Genomic DNA, 18,495 nt, shown 5'->3' with positions numbered 1-18,495 from the left:
AAATCTTAACAGTTGCAATTCTGGTATATTGCTTCCGTTTCTGTGGGGAACCTATTCTTACACAGAAGAGAGGTTAGTTAGGCAGGTGGCTATTTCGCAGATCACTGATGATACCACTTTTGGACAAGTACTCCTGTGCTTGCTAAGTAAGTTACGAACAGTTGGACTTCCTGTTTATATCCCTGCTACCCATGTAACTTTTTCTCTAAAATATGAATGTATTGATTTTATATTTCATGTGTCATTTTACATAACAATATCTTCTAAGATGCTAAAAGCCCTATTCTAGCAAGTTTCTCTATTTCACTTCATAATGCATCTACATATGCAAACATAACTCAACTATAAAAATTAACAAGTCCAATTCTTTTTTAATTTAAATGCGAGATTCCTATTGACTATTGTCTTAACCTTATCATTGTTATTTTAAAGAATTTAGTGGGACTTTTCCTTTGAAATATGAACTGAATGATTAGATCTCAATACTGATATATAGCCAAATATTTCAGTGGCTTCAGTTATTTCAAATTTAAACCTGATTTTTGTAAGGACAAAAGCAAAGTATTAGGTGTAGTAATTTTTGGTACATGCCTGCTGCTTTTTTTTTTTTTTTTTTTTTAATAGAGGTTATCTAGCTCCTTCCATATAAGTATGTTTGGATTTTCTCTGATGTGCTCAACATCTCTGGAAATCAGACCTTTACATGCTAAAATGAGTCTAAGCACCAATATCAAAGTTATCACCAGGTTAGTGTTTGAAGAAAGTACAAGTATTTACAAATATTTACAAATTTTCCAACATTTCAGATCCTATCAGATTTCAACAACAGCAACTGTTACTATGGTATTTTTCAGTTTCTAAAGTTCAATGATGTAAAACACTAGCACTTATTGAGTGGAGAGAGGCATAGCTTAGATTTAGAACACTAGTCTGTCTTTAAAAAATGAGAATGCTTCAGAAAGGAGATTTGATGACATTAAGACATTTCTGACACACAAAACTAAGCATCTAGCTGTTTTAGCATATAAATCAATTTTAGAAAGGCAGTGTGTGTGTATGAGGGAGAGCAACAGAGAGAAAGATGAGCTTGGTACAAGCTTGATGTAATATACTGAGTTAGTGGTGCATTTCTGGAAATTGACTTAGTACTACAAGGTCATTCTTCTCAGGAGAAAGAATACCTGCATTTAAAACAAAACAAAATAAAAAGAAATGCTTACTGAGCAAGGTTAAGTGAAAAGATTGACTGATAGCTTGGAAAGCTCTCCCAAGTATTTTACGCACATTAAAATGCTTGGTCAGATGATACTATGCTCTTAACTATATGGCTGCTTCCAGCAAAGACATAATTTCTGCATATTTGAAAGCAAGTTCTCTTTTCTCTCTCTCTCTCTCTCTCTTTTTTTTTTTTTCCCCTGACTTTCAGAATTACCAAATATTGTGTCTTTTAGTTTTTCTGCATTTGGAACTAGTCTTGCAGATGCTGGCAGCCTAAATCAGATTTGTCTCGTATGCTTGTCATGTTAATTGTCATGTTAATGACACTTCCAGAGAACTATAGCAAGGATTTCACTATCTTTTTCCCAAAGCATAACAGCTAACTTAGAGCCTGTGGCTGTGTGTGTGTAGTTATAGTTATTTTTTTTCTCTGGATTATTCTGCAACAAGCAAATGACTTCTGTTTTTTTTAATGTCCTGTCATAAAGTGAAAACCGACACTTCATTCCTACCTTATGTTTAACTCAGTTCCTATCTTTAAGCAAGTTTGCAATCCATTTGAAGATCACAGATCTTCTAAAGTCACATTTCAGATTTGTGAAACAAAAGCCAGTAAGATTACAGATCACCATGGTGATTATGAGTGAGTATAATTTATTCATTAACTGTTCTTTAAAAATACACTACAAAATTACATGTAATTACAAAATTGGTAGCAAGAACAGTATCACTGTGGAGACCTAAGAACAGGAAACAATTCACTCTGATGTTGTAAGGCACTATAAATAGACCAGTGGAGCTAAAAAAGCTAGAGCTTTTGTATTGTCTTGGCTTGAAGCACTGAAACTGAGCTTAGGATAGAAAGATGTTTCAGCAACAGAAAACCCACGTATTCCCTATAAATGACTAATCTGGTATGTAATCAGATGCTGTTGGTCTCCAAGTTTGTTTCCCTTAGGCAGCTTGCCTTTATGTCTTTCTGGTATCTTGTGATCCAATTGGTAATGTCTCAAATAGGCTGGCAATTAATTGTCATCAGTGTCGAAAGGTTGCAGAGGTGGGTTTGGTTATTAGCAGTGGTTGCAGCGAAAATGCAGAAGGCTTACATTCTGATTATAGAGGAAGCTTTATTTTTTTCAGAATTTTAAGGAATGTTTGGATGACATTGGATGGAATCTTTGGTAAGAACACAAATGAGTGCAACCCCCGGGAAATAACTTTCTTAAACTCCTGTGTGTCCACAAACCTGTCTTAAAAAATCTAGCATTAATATACGAGGTCAATTATTCTAACTACATTGCTAGATATCCTTGTAATCAGTGCGTAGCTGCTCAGAGCAGATTGTCTGGAGGTATGCTATTCTCCAGGAAATCCATGACAAGTCCACAATATTTCTGATATAACTGCACTTTCTTGGATAGAAGGCAGATCTTCATAGGTCATTGATTTTTTTTTTTTTTTTTGATTGCTCTTTTTGTTTAGCATTTTGCCTAATACTTGCTATGTAGGACATACAAGATTTTAATTAGACTTCATTTCAGTGAAGCATTGGATTTGGTGCTTAACCACAAGTAAGTGAATACTCTTATTTGAGCACAAATATTGTGCTAAATTACAAGACTTGAAGAATAAAACTTTTGGATCTTATTTAATAGAATCATTTTGTTTGTTTGCTTGCTTCAGGAATACATCCATCAAAACTTTATTATTCCCCTTTGCTAGAGAATAGTCAAGGTACTTTTATGAAACTGAGTATGTTTTTCAATTTTAGGCACTCCCTTCCTGAAGATGCAGGGAACTATTTTGATGAGGAGACAAGAGTTCTGGAAGTTCCAATGACAATACTGATTGCAGATAAGGTTAGTGATTTTTATTATACTGGTTACCAGACTGACAGTAGATGTTTTAGTTGAATATAATCTTAATGATGTTAAATCCTAGTCCGTATTAAATCCTAAAATTAGTTTACTAGTTGAAGTCCTATGACAATAGTAAAAGGTGCTCAAGGTGGTAATACCGAATGGATAGTTCCTTTAAAATGTAAAACTTAGAAAATGAAATCCTTTCTACTTATTTGTGACTTATTCCCTAGAGATTTCTTTTATACCAATGAATTTTAAAATACCACAGCACAGCCTTTTATTCTGATCTGTATTGTATTGTACAAGTAGCATACTCTTATGGCTTATGCTTTCTGGAGATGCAGGTTTGTTTCTATTCTAGCATATGGAATTTAAGATGATAAATACAGATTCTTTTGGCAATTTTGTTTACAGAAGAGACATTTCTTACTGTTTATATTTAAAGATCAGTGAGACTGAAGTTCAAAATAGATATGCTACGTTGCTGTCAGGGAATAGGGTAGAAATATCTTCTTTGTAGTTATATTTTTGAATGTCATTTCAGTTAAATTTTGTGCTTACAATAGTAGATATACAGTTTTTACCAGCACTCTTGCATTTGTTTCAGACTAAACCTGTTAATTTTACTGTCCATGCAATTGTTACTACTTCTGATATGGAAATTAGTCCAGCAGAAATACATTTTGGATACTGCACAATCTATGAAGCTGTGCAGACAAATGTCACACTAACAAACAAATCCATTTTGCCACAAGAGTTTGGATTTGTGGGACTTCCAGAGGTATGCAGTTATTCTTCCTACACCTCTTCTATTAAAATGTATGTAATTGTGAAATTGCCTTTCAATGTGAGTGTAAATAAATCTTGAGATGGTTCTGGCAAACTTGTGGAAATACTCCTACTAGCAGCACTGAGAAGACATGCAGATTAATTCTGTTACTGATTTGTGTAAATTCCATCTTATAGTAGTGTAAGCATTTTCCAAGCAGTGAATCTTATGATAGCAATACACATCTCCAAGGAGATTTTACTCTTCTCCACTACCTAACATCAGTAGGCTAATTTTATTCTATTAGAATGCTTATTTTTTCCCCCAGGAGATCTAATAACAGAATACTTGATACATTTTTCCTTCAGATTCATAGGCTGTATATATGCTACTAAATAAAACAGGGTGAGGGAAATTGCTCTGGTCTTGAGGCTGATGGATATAGCATAGTTTTTGTCCAAATGTGTAAACTCTCTTTGCTCTCAAAGCAGGGCCAGGTCACTTAATCAAAGCATTCTCCCTTCCTCTGTTCCTTTAAGGACTAAACCCAAGAAGTTAACTGACAGAAACTGGAATTTCAGCTTTCAGAGTTTTATTTATAAGATGTGCTTCACGATTATCTTAAACTGCAATTGAAAGACATTATTGAATTGCTTTCAGCTCATATAAACACAAGACAATATACATTTCTAGGTATTAAACTGGTACTTGTCCCCAGGGTATCTGCACATCATATAATTAGCATCAGCTTTTCAAAGTTTTAGGGGAACAGTTGAGATCTTTATCATATTTCATTCAGTTTTACATGAAGAGTAAACAGACATCATTGGGAAGGGTGATTACCATAGATGGTATGAAGTCAGGAGATAAGACTGCAAAAGTCTGAATTATTAATTTCTGCTTGTCAAGGTATTCTGGAATTAGAATCTTACAAATCAGCCAGATACTAATCACTGTTACTCAGACAAAAGTTTCTAACAAAGAGCTTTCCCTAACATTTATACATTTAATAATATTTTTCTTATCTTGCTATTTTGAAGTTTGTTGAAATTCAACCCAATGATGGACTTGGAATTCTTCTTCCCCTTGAAAGCCTGACATTGGACATAATCTTTAAAGCCAACAAGGCAAAAGAATATAACTTTGAACTAACCTGCAAGTCGGAGATTAATAGGTATGTTAAGAAACTGGTTGAGTAGTAGGTAATGTGGAAGTCTAAATCACAGAGAATTTCCACAGTTAAGATAAGCCAGTCCAATAAGGAAATGCACTGTGTACTTTTAGAAGGTGACATTATCTGTAGGATAGAACTGTGAGACAGGCAGGAATTCTCTAGTTCACAAGAGTTGCTCAGTTCCTGGTAGTTTCATTTTTCGTTTCCATGTCTCTTTACTGAGATGAATTTTACGTTTTACTCTTTTCCTGTCCTGTTTGGAGTTTATGCGTGTCAAGTATCCAAGCTGTGAGTTTGCCTCAAGTCTCGTTAACCTGTAATGTTCTGCTTAATTTCTCAGCAAAATTACTGAAAGGCTTTTTTTCCTAAAAATGGTTTATTCATTAAGCTAGTGCTACTAAATTAATGATGGCAAAAACTCTGATTTAATTGGATGTACTTCTAGAAGTTCACAGAGGAAGAATTCAAACAGGGAATCTCTAGCCAATTGTGCGTTAAAAATAGATAGTAGTATTGTTCATCTTTAGGCAAAATTTCCATTGCATGCTTGAGAAGTTATGCTTGTATAGGGACTACAGGATTGGATCCCTGGTTTCTGAACTGGTTAAGAGTCTATTGTATGCTGAGACAATTTATGATGTGTTTATTTTTAGACAATTCAAGCTGTCATGCAAAGCCGTTGGAGTCCACCCACCTCTTGAATTGTCTCATTCCTTAGTTCAGTTTGCTGCAACAGCTTTAAATGGTGTATCTACAGCAACACTCCATGTAATAAATTCCCATGTAAGTGTCAACAGCTTTACTCATGCTGTCCCAAGAATTGGCAATGGGGAAATTGCCTGTGTTGGACCCACTTCCTTTGAATTCCATGTACCGGAAGACTGTCCTGTGACAATTACACCTTCTGTTGGGACTGTGTTGCCTGGGAAGGTAAATTCATTTCAAATGTCAAACTTTCTTAGAAATATTTTGATCATCTATGATCCTGCAAATGCTGTAGCTCATAAATGAAGTGCAAAACATATAATATGTTACTAGTATAGCTGGAATATTTCGTATTGTTTGAAATAATGTTTTAAATTGGAATCAAGGGGTTAATCATCAATCTGGCTAATGGTTTATAAGAGTTGTCACCTTTAATGTTCTTTCCCAATGTTATCATTATGATTTACTTGAACCTTTAAGCAACAAAAACAGTGGTAAAAAAGCTGCAAGTGACATATCCTGAGATTCATCTCATTCACTTTGATAAACACAATTTTGTTTTTCCAAGTTTGCTGTCAAGTGTATGTTCCTAATGAGCTTTGTAGGTGTAACGCATGTATGAGGGCTGAATTCCGCCTATCATTCTTGTCTATGCTCTCACATTCCCAGAAAAGCTTGATTCAAGTGTCCTTCAGACCAATATTGTCAGATCAGCTTATCAGAGAAGAGGCAATGCGGCTTTGCAGAGCAGCTGTGACAAGGGCAGAAATACAAGTAAGATGCTAAGCACTAGCACGTGCTGTTGGTCTGTCAATTCCAGTGATTTGTTTTTCCGGGTGGTATTTTTATCCTAAAACAATTTGCATATTAATGAAGTGCAGACTCATGAGCTTTGACCTGTGTATACAGGACAAAGCATAACTATACTATCGCACTGAATGTGTAGTCTGTTTACTGAACAATAATTCAATTTCATAATACTTTCAAAAGCATTTCTAGAGCATTTTTTGAAATGGGATTTGCAGCTAACTGGTGTAAGTACTCTATAAAATGTTATTCTGCTTCTTACAGATTGACAGCATATATGGAATTTATATGTAATCCTATGGTTCAGTTATATATATCAGCATCTATGGTGGTCTTTCCTTATGAGGAATAGATAAAATTATAATGAAGCATACAGTGTTTTACTCATCTGCTGCAGTGGGAAACTTTTTTAAGATGGAAAAAAAAATCCATTTTAATTTAATTTTACCGTATTAAAAGTGTGACAACTACTGTCTACTGTTTGTTACCCTAATCGTATTGCTGTTATCTTGCTTTGTTCAGTGCATCATCATATTGTCTGTTAGGTTAAAAATTTTAGTAGGAATTGGTTATCCAAATACCTCAGATTATAAATTTCACATTGTATAATTTCTGAGGGGTGTCTGTGTATATTTACAGACAAAGAAGAAAGACGAGAAGACAAAGAAATTAAGCATTTCCTCTATCAGACAGCAGTCTTCCAAACAGCTTGCAAGAGACAGAGGCAGTAAATACCTGACTTCTGTATATAGTTCTGAGCAACCAAAATCTGAAGAGATAAAACCTACGTAAGTCAGTAAAAGCATCCTCTATTATATAGGCAACAAATAGCCTTTATAGGTGGTTTAATAGAGCTATTAAACCCTACAGGTGGAAAAGAAATCAAGGTGTAGTCAAGAAATATCTTTAGTCTTATCACAAATGCTGTTAGTAATACTATTAAGCCACCCAATAAGTAAACACAAAGAGCTCAGCAGATCTTTTTCTTTTTCCTCTGCATCTTACTAAGATGATTCCTACTCTTGGATTTTCTAGTTCTGAAGCTTATATGGCAGCTCAGACTTTCCTGATCAGGAATTTCAGAGGGAGGTTTGAAAAATACATCATACCCTGTTTTGTTGCAAGTGGAGATACTGATGGAAAAAGAAGCTCTGAAGATCTAAGCTGCAGGTATTCTACAGGCAAATAGCTTGAAACAAGACATTTTTAGCTCATGATAGGTCAGAAATTTCAGAGGAAGGTGGTAGGCATGTTGATTATTCATTTGGAGGAAATTTTGTTTTCTCATCTTAATTGTTTATGGTAGAAACTCATGCTTACACCCCACTAATTAAATAATCTAATAAATTAATATCAAAACATCTTAGAGAATAACTATATGAAAAGTTTAATAGCCAGATGTAGTTCATCTTTCTGCTTAGGCATGCAAAGGAGCAGCCACCAAAAAGTATATATTTGTTCTGTTATACCAGTTTAATGATACTCTGTCATATGAGCAGAATAAGAATAGCTTTCCGACACGAGTTTTTATTTGTGTGATCTAAGAGCAAACACCTTTTTACTTATCTCCCTAGCCCTTATAATACCTTGTATCTGGAGCTGCACTGTCCAGCTGTAGCACCATCTGTTGTGGTCACTTCAGATAATGGGGAAAACACAATCAATTTTGGTGATGTCGCAGTAGGTAGGAGATTTGAATTCAAGTTTGGGGGTTTTTCTCTGTCTTTAACTTCTTCTGAGCATAGTTTTGTTACTTTCTTTTACATTGTTCAGTTGATTTTTTTTTTCAGAAGTCAGTATAGAAATTAGCCCCATAATAGGTACTCAGATGAAAAATTAGGAGCCTACCTAGCCAACTGAGGCATGTTAAAGCCTGCTTGATTCTGAAACATGGAATCAGGAGCTCTATTATGACTGTCTAAATTTGACCAAATGTTTTGGTGAGCTTTTGACTATGTATTAGTCATATAAATGGAATAAACATTTAGCACAGGTAGAAGCAGAGGTAAAAAGGAGTAACTTGGAATTGAGCATAAACAGTTTCTGAAATCTTGTTTTCATTCCTGTTAGGCCATAGAAGAATTAAGCAAATTACAATACAAAATATCTCCCCAGAGCAGCTGGAAGTATCCTTGTTTGTAACATGTAAGTTAATCTGCTATTCAGTTGCCGTTTAATTTGATCCTGTACCAATAGGAATGCCATTTGTAAGAGCAAGAAGGAGATAGCATATTTTAGACTTAATACGTATCCGTCAGAGTAAGACAGGATGTGATGTGAAGGAGGAGGTGACCCACTGGAAAGCTCATTCTGTTCCACTCTATTGACTAGAAATACTCTGCAAAGAACCAAACTTGAGTAGCACTTAGCACATTCTAAACAGTAAAAGCTACTGAAAACAAAGCCAGCTTCAATATGGCATACATGTGAAACAGGATCAACAACTCAATTTTTGCACAGTACTTCTCTGAATTTCTGAATATCTCATAAGAAGAAGCAACTACATTTGCTTTCACTTTGGCCTGGTTTAAGTTGTGTGGGATAGTATGAGAAGATACCATTATCTCAGATATTAAGGTGTAAATGATCCATTCCAGGCAAAAGCTGGAAATGGAGTTCCATGGAGATCCTATTAACTGGAAAAGAATCTTTGGCTACTTGAATTGTGTGCAAAAGATTTAGGTTATTTATTTATTTATTTATTTTTCTCCGAGTTAGTTTCTGATCTCTGGAAAAGCTTGTAGATGATTGGGTAACACCTATGTATGATCTGAACAATACCTACAATCTATTCTTATATCTTTCCTCCGATTACATTTATAAACTTATTTTTCCTTGAGTTGCACTGTTTTAGCTAGGATTTTCAATTCTGAATCCCAATGGTCCCTTCTTGTTGGTCAGACCAGTTGGAATGCTTCAGCCAGGGGAAAATAAAACTCTTATCATCTCTTTTTGTCCAAATGAGAATAAATGGGTAAGTAAAAGAAATACAATGGTAAGCGGAAAAGAACGAAGAAGGGGCTGTGTAATACACACGTGTGTGTGCACACGCACACTACCAACTCAGATGTGTCCGCCTAATAATAAGCAAAACTTTGCTGCCTGTACATAGCCCCTCTGAACATTTGGCTCTTTGTCCATGTACTGAATCCGGGAGTTCTGTAGTAATGGTCCATTCTAGTCTGTGTGTTCCTTCAGCAAATGGACTGACTAATGGAGACATCCTTTTTGGCAGTTTTTTGAAACATTGGACATCTGGACTGTAAAAACTAATCTAACCCTAAGCATCATTGGTCATGGGGTGATGCCATCAACTGTCTGCTCTGTGGAAGAAGTACTCAATATGGGATACGTCATAGCCAAAGAGAAAGTGACTTCCACATTCAAGGTAAATCCTGATCTGTGAACTCTGTGCTGAACTGGAAAGCCTACCAGCCATTTCTGGAAGCAGGAAGATGGCTTCTGTAGTTTCCACCCTGGCAGCATATAAGGCTGAGTAGCTTTAGACAAAAGAATGTAACTTTAAAAGTGCATCTGGCAGAGTGATTTGAGACTGAGACAGGTAACAAAGCTGTGTAAGGTGGATTTCTTTGGCTGGTTCTACATTGCCTGCAGTATTCTCCCTGTACAATAGAGATGCAGTACCTCTATAAAAGAAAAAGAAATGCATCTGTGTGATCTTTTTCTTAGCTCTAGCCAGTAGGTAGAGGGATGCAAAGCCAGAAAGGGCTTCAGCAGCACTAATGTTAGAAATATTTGTGTTCTTTCTTTATTCTCTCTGTTACTGCTGTCCCAGTTGAAGCTGTTTTCAGTGTCTCCCTGAAGGACAAGAGTGAAATAGGTGAAATGCAAACTGGTCCTACAAAGAGCACATGAGGGTCTATCATGGTACAGTCTGAAGAACAGTTTAACTGATTCATTCATTCTTATACTGTGAATTCACACAGTCCCCAAAACAGGCCAAGATCTAGGCATATTTTTTTTCCTCTCAGATATTTAATTTTGTCCAACCATGCCAATGACCAAAATGCATTGCCTGCTGCAAGACTCTGAGGAAGCTCGTCCCTATTGTTTTGGGGAGGGGAGAGGGATGGGCATGACACATGGGTGGCAATAACCCATACATGCTTGGCATAGCTTCTGGGTACAAAATAGTGCAGTAATGCAGAAAAATAAGTTCAGCTAGTCTACAAAATATGGCTCCTATAGGCCTGAGAACCATTTTTCCTAATGAAAATGTTTTTCTATAAATTAATATCATCAGATACAGAATACATCCATACTGAACTTGAGATACTCCATACAACTGGATTCACTTTCTTCAACAAGGGATAAAGACCAGCAGAAACTTCCTTCCTTCATGACATCCTCTTTGCAAAGAACAGATTTTGTTGGTAAATTTGTGTGTGTGTGTGTGTGTTGCTTTAAGACTCATAATGTACATATTAGCAGCAATACTTTTTCTTTAAATCTATTCAGCTACCAAAACCTGGGTCATCACATGGCTGTAACTAAAGACATAATTTTGTTTCCCCATAGGAGTTGTACTAATTCTGTCAATATGGGTAGCTGCAATTTTATGCAGCCTGAGAAGATAACCTCAAGTAAGGAATTACTAGTATTTGAATCTAAATAACCCACACAGCATTTGCATAGTAAAGAGTATATTTGGGAATGTCCATCTTTAGAAAAGTCATTTGTAAAATGAAGGAAAGGTTTGGTGATGCTTTTTCAGTTCCTCAAGAGATGAATGCACTAAATTGATAAATGGGTTTGTCTGGTAATTCTAATACCTTGTTTTGCAGTAAAACAAGGTATGAGTTTTATTGATTTGCCATTCCAATAAAAATAAAATTAGTTTAACATATATGAAGTAAAACACAGCTGTCCTCCTTTCTTATCATTGTTTCTGTTCACCAGGAACACAGAACTATAATGGCTTAAGTGTGTTCAGCATTTTTCCAATAGAAGGAGAAATTGTTGCTGGGAAGAGCCAGGATTTTACTGTCACTTTCAGTCCTGATCATGAAAGTCTATACTATTCTGACCGTCTGAAGGTTGTGCTCTTTGGCAAGGTGAGACAATCCAGATATCTGGACAGTGAAATCAAAGTCTGATATATGACTATACTAATGGATCCTAGTAGGAATTTCAGATAACTAGATCTAGTGGACAAGTTTTGTAGGCAAAAGTATTGCCTTTTTAAAATTCATTGATACAGGTAGGAGATGGCAGGTTTGAGGCCACTGGCTTTCTTCAAGTTTTAAATATTCAGTTATTAATTTATCAACTTATTAATTTGTAATATAACGACTTGGGATTCAGTCCCATCTTCTACTCTGCTGTCCCCACTATGCAACTGAGAGATGATAGGAGCTATGTTGCTGCCACACTATTGAGCACAGCTCCATGTGGGGTCTCTCCAAATAGCATTTAATGGCACTGTGAAAGGGGAGCTACACCTGCACAGTGAAAAATGGCAGGTGCGCTGAATACCAGGAAGCTGCTCTGCTGTCACTCTGCATGATGGAAGAGGTTTTCATCTGTAGAGCAGCAACTGAGCTTAGGCAGAGCCAAACTCAGGATATACTGGCTGGTAGCATCACAGGTGGCTTACCACTGTGTTCCCAAAGTGGTTGAGCAAAAGTTAATGAAGAGCGCTAACTAACGACCATCAGCAGGTACTACAAAAACAGTAGAAACTAGTAGTGAGCAAATAAGGTGGGGGTTTTTTTGTTGTTGTTTTTTTGTTTTTTTTTTTCCGTCCTTGGAAGTTTCTATCTCCAAATTATTTTTGGAATTGCAAACAAGAGTGAAAATCAAAATAAGATGAAGATGCATGCAGGCTGATCCTCTTTCACAAATTTTAGCCAAGTTTGGCAGCAGATAAGTCTTGTGTGTTTTAGTGGCTCTAATGTAAATTGTCCAGTACCCTCCTATGGTATATTGCCCAAGAATGAAAGTTGCTTAAAGCAAAAGTGCCTGACAGCACAAAGCAAGAGGAAGAAGCAGGATTCTTACATTACAGTGCAGTGTTTTGCATTTTTGTGCAGCTAGTGCCATTGTGTCAGGATTCCAGTTATATCAGTAGTTGAGCTGTAACCTACATTTACAGCATTCTTGCCTTATATAGGAAGTAGCCCATGTGATCCACTTAAAGGGTGCAGCAAGATATCATCCAATGTTTGTGGAAGGAGGAATTCCACTAGATGTGCCCATAGAGTCTTTGGCTGTAACATTATCTATGTCATCACAGGAAGCAGCAAAAGAAGGTAATGTGCTGCCAGATGCATTTTACTGAAAAATAATGAATGATAAGACATAGGCTTATTCCTCATCCTTTACTTCAAGAAAAAGTAAACTGAGATTACTTATGTTTTTCAGAATCAGAATGAATAAGTATAGCCTGTAATCACAACATTAAAAAATGCAGAAAACTTTCCCCTTAAGGAAAGATTTTCTCTAAATTTTAATACAGTCTTATCTTAATGCAGATCATCTCTTTGTCACTTACCTTGCAAAAGGCTACTATAATCCAATAATACTACAATTGCACTTTATTTGCTTTCTGCTACTTTTGACTTGCATTAAATGTCATGACTCTCCTGATTATACTGTTATGATTTCAGAAATAGACACATTTTCAGAGCTTGGCATCCATCCTCATTATTTTTTATGGACAGCATCTATGTTCAGAGACAGTATATAAACAACACCTGGTTACTGAGATATAAAAGAGTACAAGTACACATAATACACAATTAAAAACACAGCACTCAGAATGTATGTGCCACAAGGCTGGAAAACAAGCTTGAAACCTAAAAGCAATCAATAGTTTGCAATTGCAAATTATAAAAACCCTCCTTTGCTTAATTCTTCACTAGCCTTATAAGTTAAACCAAAGGAGGATATTTTTATCTACGCCAGCTAATGTATTTACCACAACATCACCTTTGCTTTAAACCATCTTGATGTAACTTATGCCATTCCAAACTGATACTCCTTCAGTGTTGACCTTTCTAAAGTTTACTTGATTCATATCTGTTTAGAGCTTCAAGAACCAGTAAAGTCCATTCTCCTGGTCCTGGAGTACATAGAGGGAGAGAGTTCTGTGGTGCCAGCAATGACAGAACTGAAAGTTGGAGCTATACGGACAGCTCAGTTTGCATCCAAGAAGGTGAAGACAAGTGCAGTTTTATGTCAGACACTATTCCTCCTGTCAAAATTGAGCATTAGGAACTTTTTTTTTTTTTAAAGAAGGTTTTATGCTAAGCTTTTCATTATAAAAGTATCAGTGTTTGGAAAGAGGAAAAAAATTACTTTCCACATGTTAACAAGAGGAATTAGCAATATTAGTATTAATACATAGTATTAAAAGCAAGCAAAAAATTTACTGGAGTCTTTCCCTAATTCTTAAATACTTAAGTTTGAACACATAACTAAATTATGGCTCTGATCATTGTAATCTAATGCTTTAATTGATATTTGATCTCTGTTTTTTTTTTTTTTTAATTACCTCAATTTTACTTGTAATTAAGGGCATTGTTTGTTCAATGATAAAACGGATTGCATTTCTAGAAAATTAAATTTCATGTGAAGAATGCGTTAGTCTTAAAAAATCGTAAAATTCCTTATGATCTCTCATTTTAGTGTTTGTATTTCATGACAACTAGACACCATGAACAAGATGGATGTTTGGAACTTCAAAGGGCAGAAGCCAATTGGCAAGCAATAGGCAAAGTTGTATAGCTTCTGGGCAATGCAGCCTTTAAACAAAGTCATTGTGTATGATGGACTCGAACAGTCTGTGGTGAGAACATGTTGTGTTTGTGTGTTTCTCTATTAGAACGTGGAGTTCAATTTTGATAACCTGCCACTTCTGCAGCAGAAGGGATTCACCATTGAATCTTCAAAAGGAACAGTTGATCGTGGTCAAGTAAAATGCATCAGTGTTTCTTGGGTGCCACCTGCTGATTTTCATGTAAGTTACAGTTGCCAAGGCATATTGCTTCTAAACTGGAAGTGAATATTTGGCAGCAGTATTTTCATGACTTGAAGGAGCAACACAAAAGACAATCTTCAAAATGTCAGCAGTGCAGGCTGCTTTGACACGTTAAGATGACAGAACATGCATAGTTATTAAAGAGAATATAGGCTGGTAAATGCTAACGTGGGAATAAAAAACAGGAATCCTATATAAGTTTGAGACTTGCTATCTCATTTCAGACTTAGTCTTTTATGTGACGAGAAGAACGAGCACAGTAACTTGCATCTTATAGGACTTAACCTTTCACATGTAATTGTATTATGTAGTACCAAAAGACCAAAACACGGCTGCTGCTCTTAAATAAAGGGCACTGCTTTGATCCCATTGAAAAATGAACTACTTAATGCCCTCTATGCAGTAGTTTGCAAGGAAACCTGCAATCCTGCTGACAGAGTTAAGTATACATGAATTATTCTGTTAGTGTTCACACTTTTTTGCTGTAGGCTCCCTTTTATTTTCGTGTATTTTTCTCCACTAAGACCTGGTGCGGTCTGGTTTTTCACTTTATGAACTGCTCTATGAACCCTGTTTCTATGGCAGCTTCTGCTGTTTTTTATTGCAGTCTTGGTATGAGTTCCAGCTGAGTATGGGGCTGGGATTGCCCCTCTTGATTCATCTTCATGAGTATTCACAGTGATTGAAAGAACTCAGTTTCCCACACTTTGTCCTAAGCTGTGTGTGGGATGGCAGAATGAGTGGCTTGTTCCAAAATTAAAAGGTTTCTGTCATCATATGCAGAAGGCACTAGTGTTCCTGGGATGACATCTGAGATTGACTCAGTGCCTTTTGGTAACCAGAACTGGTTGTTACACAATATTTTGCACTAACTCATGGCTAGCAGACTCTATTTCTTTCTTGTCCTCTGCTACAACATATTGTGTCAGTGTCGTGCCCAGTTGCTGTTATGGTTGTAACTTGGTGACACTGTCTGTATCACTCTGGAGATAGAATGCTCAGTCATTACGACTGTACTTATCACAATATGAGCATTCTGTGAAGATATGAAAGACAACAAAGTGGGAAGAGAGATTATCTGTAATAGGTACATCTTGCAACTGTGATGAAAAATACACTGTTTAGAACTGGATCAACTAACTTGTTCTATATACAAAAGAAACAGGATAGCTTCATATGTGTATTATTTTTTTTGTAGGCTGATAGCCCCCTGATTGTGACAACCCTGCTGACATTAAAAGGTGCTATTAAAGAATCTTACCGAATTATCTTCATAGCAAAAGTTGCATCTGCCTCATGCTAAACAAGGAAAAGAAGTTAAATGGAAAGGAAGATGATGGAGGCTTGTATTACTGGTAAACCATTGGATCTCAATTGGAAAATGGAAGATTGTGAGATTGTTGCAAGTATGTGACATTCAGGCATTCAATTTTAGACTCAGTTAAGAATTTTAGAAACTTTCACTGTAAACAAAATTTGTATAATCTTAGTTAAATAGCATAAAATGGATTTATCACCAACCTTTCTCCATTTAATTGGGCATGTGCCTCAGTTTCCACAAGTGTGAAATTATGATATATGTGGAGATAATTCTTTTGTCTTGTTTTATTATCTTAGTTCAGATTAAGACTTATGATTACCAGGCTATCATGAACTGGGTTAGAAGTTTACCTTTTGCTCAAGTGCTATAGCAGGTGGCTATTTCTGCCAGTTAGTTCATCAGTCAGCAGAGAGGTTCACTGAAACAGTCTCACTGTAGGGAACAACTGAAAAGTTATTGGCTGGATCCAGAAACTTTTTATTTAAGTATTACTGAGGCTGGTAAATAATTGAAGTTTTGTCCTACTTAGCAGTTTTTGATGAGTTTTTGTAGGATATAGCCTGCAATTTTTTAGTTGTGTGCTTTAAGGAAAAGATAGATTTCTTCCGAGAGAAAGAAGTAGCATATGAAAGCTGCCTTGCACTTTCCTGTAAGAAGGACAAAGCATATACAAACAGGTAAGAAAAAAAAGCAAAAGCAACAGTGTCTGTCTCCATCTTGCACTCTTGCAGTGTTTTCTTTTTCTTTGAAATATTTGAAAAATCAGCACTGAGAATGCACTTTCACAGAATTGCAATATGCAGTTCTGCAGCATTGTACTAGTATAGCTTTTTTCCTCAATCTCTATGCAAATGCATGGACATGGTATTGCAAAACTGCCTAATACCTCTTTGTGGTCACCTAAAAATATATCTGATATTCTCCTGAAGTTAGAAATATCCTATCTCTCCACTCCCATTACAGGGGTGCTATAGGAATCAAAGGAGTAAGACAAAGGAAAATATTAATTGATTTAAAAAGAATGCTGTAGTCTGTTTCATGTGGTTTCAAAAATGACAGGAGCTTGCACTGAGGCACTGTGGAAAAACTGAGCCTCAGATAGTAAGCTGTTTATTGCTTCTCTGAAAAACTACAGGTTGGTTGTTAGTCCAGTAGGAAGACAATGAAATTACAATAGGAAGTGATCTAGATGGTGGAATTTAAAGGCAGAGAAAGAACAGAATACTAATGGAACACCTTGTGGTTACTCTTCAGATTTGTTCTGCTGTGTAAGGCTCTTGATGCTATGCCTGATCTCTGTGCCATTTAAACTGTAGATAGTGAAAAGACAAAAGAAAGGAGGAATGTATTCTCTCTTGAAGTGGCTCTCAGAAGATTCTTTAGCTGAAGTTTTTCCTGTTAAACATCCTGAGGGACTACACAGATCAAATCAGAAGTGTCTTTCTAGGAAGAAGCCTGTATTACCATGTATCATTAGAATGAGACATGAACCCAGGAAATGGTAGGTTTCTACAAAACAGTCATACTCTTTAATGCTCAGATTCTGGGAAAGTCATTTACAACATTGCAAAAGGAGTTAAAAATGACCCCTCTGCACCATGTTGATACTCACTGTGTCGTGATTCTAACTTGGTATAGAAAATGCTGGTTGACTCAAATCAAGTTGTGAAGCTTCCCAATGCTATTAAATGGTGATCTCTAGAGAAACCAACCTTAGCCAAAACATCAGAAAATAAAAGCCTCTTGATGAACAGAATACCAGACATAGTTCTTTCTCCGAGTAGGTAACTGTGCCTGCTTAATTAAAAACAAAGCACTGCTATGACAGAGCTAAAAAAACAGATGAGATTATTGTAACTAGTTTCAGGCTATGAGAATATGGAGTTGTTCGGCTAGTCTTTCAGCTCTTAATGTTTAAAATGAAAACAAAAGATTATGAATGCAATATAGGAAACAATGGCTAGAGTCAAATGAGGATTCTCTCTCTTTCTGATTTTTAGCTGTGCTGTGTCAGCCAATGATCAAGGATAATGCAGGTTGTTTTTAATGTCATGTTCCATCACTTCTGTAAGCTCTCTTAAGCAAAACTATCTATTTTTGCTGTGTACTCCTTAGTACAAAGAACCCTGATTATAGTTCCTAGCCACTGCTCTTTGCATGTTTTGTTATCTTTTAGAAACACAAATGGTCCCAAAATATGCATGACATTTGTTGTTTATTTCTGAGAATGTTTTCAAAATGAGCATACCGGATTCTTCTACAGTAATGTTCTTTGAAAACGTTATGATCAATGAGTTCATATTGGCTTGGCTTGGCTTGGCTTGGCTTATGAGCAATGATTCTGGATTCTCTCAGATAAGACCTGCAAATCACCAATTCACTGCCAATATCAAAACAAGCAATCTATGATGTGGCCTAGGTGTCAGTGAACTGTAAAGAAGAAAAAAGGAGGCACTGGGAAGCTAAACACAGATTTGCTTCCAAGCATAATTGAAGAGGGAGGTGACACAACTGAGCAAACTGATACTGAGCAGGACTTTGATGGAAGCCCATGTACTTTGTTCCTGAAAGGTATGCAGCAGTCATGTAAATTAGAGGTGTTACATTCATTTCAAAGGAGTCCTGCCAATTTAAACA

General features: G+C 36.2%; 1 protein-coding gene across 1 annotated transcript in view; it reads left to right on the top strand.

Annotated features, from left to right (window-relative positions):
* CFAP74 (cilia and flagella associated protein 74) overlaps positions 1–16,057 on the top strand; it is a 45,398-nt gene extending 29,341 nt beyond the window's left edge. The window contains 17 exon segments of the mRNA XM_062593726.1: positions 2,990–3,077; positions 3,688–3,861; positions 4,890–5,023; positions 5,677–5,953; positions 6,398–6,502; positions 7,175–7,323; positions 7,571–7,705; positions 8,110–8,219; positions 8,606–8,661; positions 9,390–9,509; positions 9,771–9,923; positions 10,800–10,929; positions 11,456–11,610; positions 12,669–12,807; positions 13,585–13,712; positions 14,382–14,516; positions 15,736–16,057. Of these exon segments, the coding sequence (XP_062449710.1) occupies positions 2,990–3,077; positions 3,688–3,861; positions 4,890–5,023; positions 5,677–5,953; positions 6,398–6,502; positions 7,175–7,323; positions 7,571–7,705; positions 8,110–8,219; positions 8,606–8,661; positions 9,390–9,509; positions 9,771–9,923; positions 10,800–10,929; positions 11,456–11,610; positions 12,669–12,807; positions 13,585–13,712; positions 14,382–14,516; positions 15,736–15,840 (2,293 nt within the window). The 3' untranslated portion in view covers positions 15,841–16,057.
* Positions 16,058–18,495: the final 2,438 nt, after the last annotated feature.

This window comes from Rhea pennata, chromosome 22 (assembly GCF_028389875.1).
Source record: "Rhea pennata isolate bPtePen1 chromosome 22, bPtePen1.pri, whole genome shotgun sequence".
NCBI classification, from domain to species: Eukaryota; Metazoa; Chordata; class Aves; order Rheiformes; family Rheidae; genus Rhea; species Rhea pennata.
This window is presented reverse-complemented; position numbering and strand designations above follow the sequence as displayed.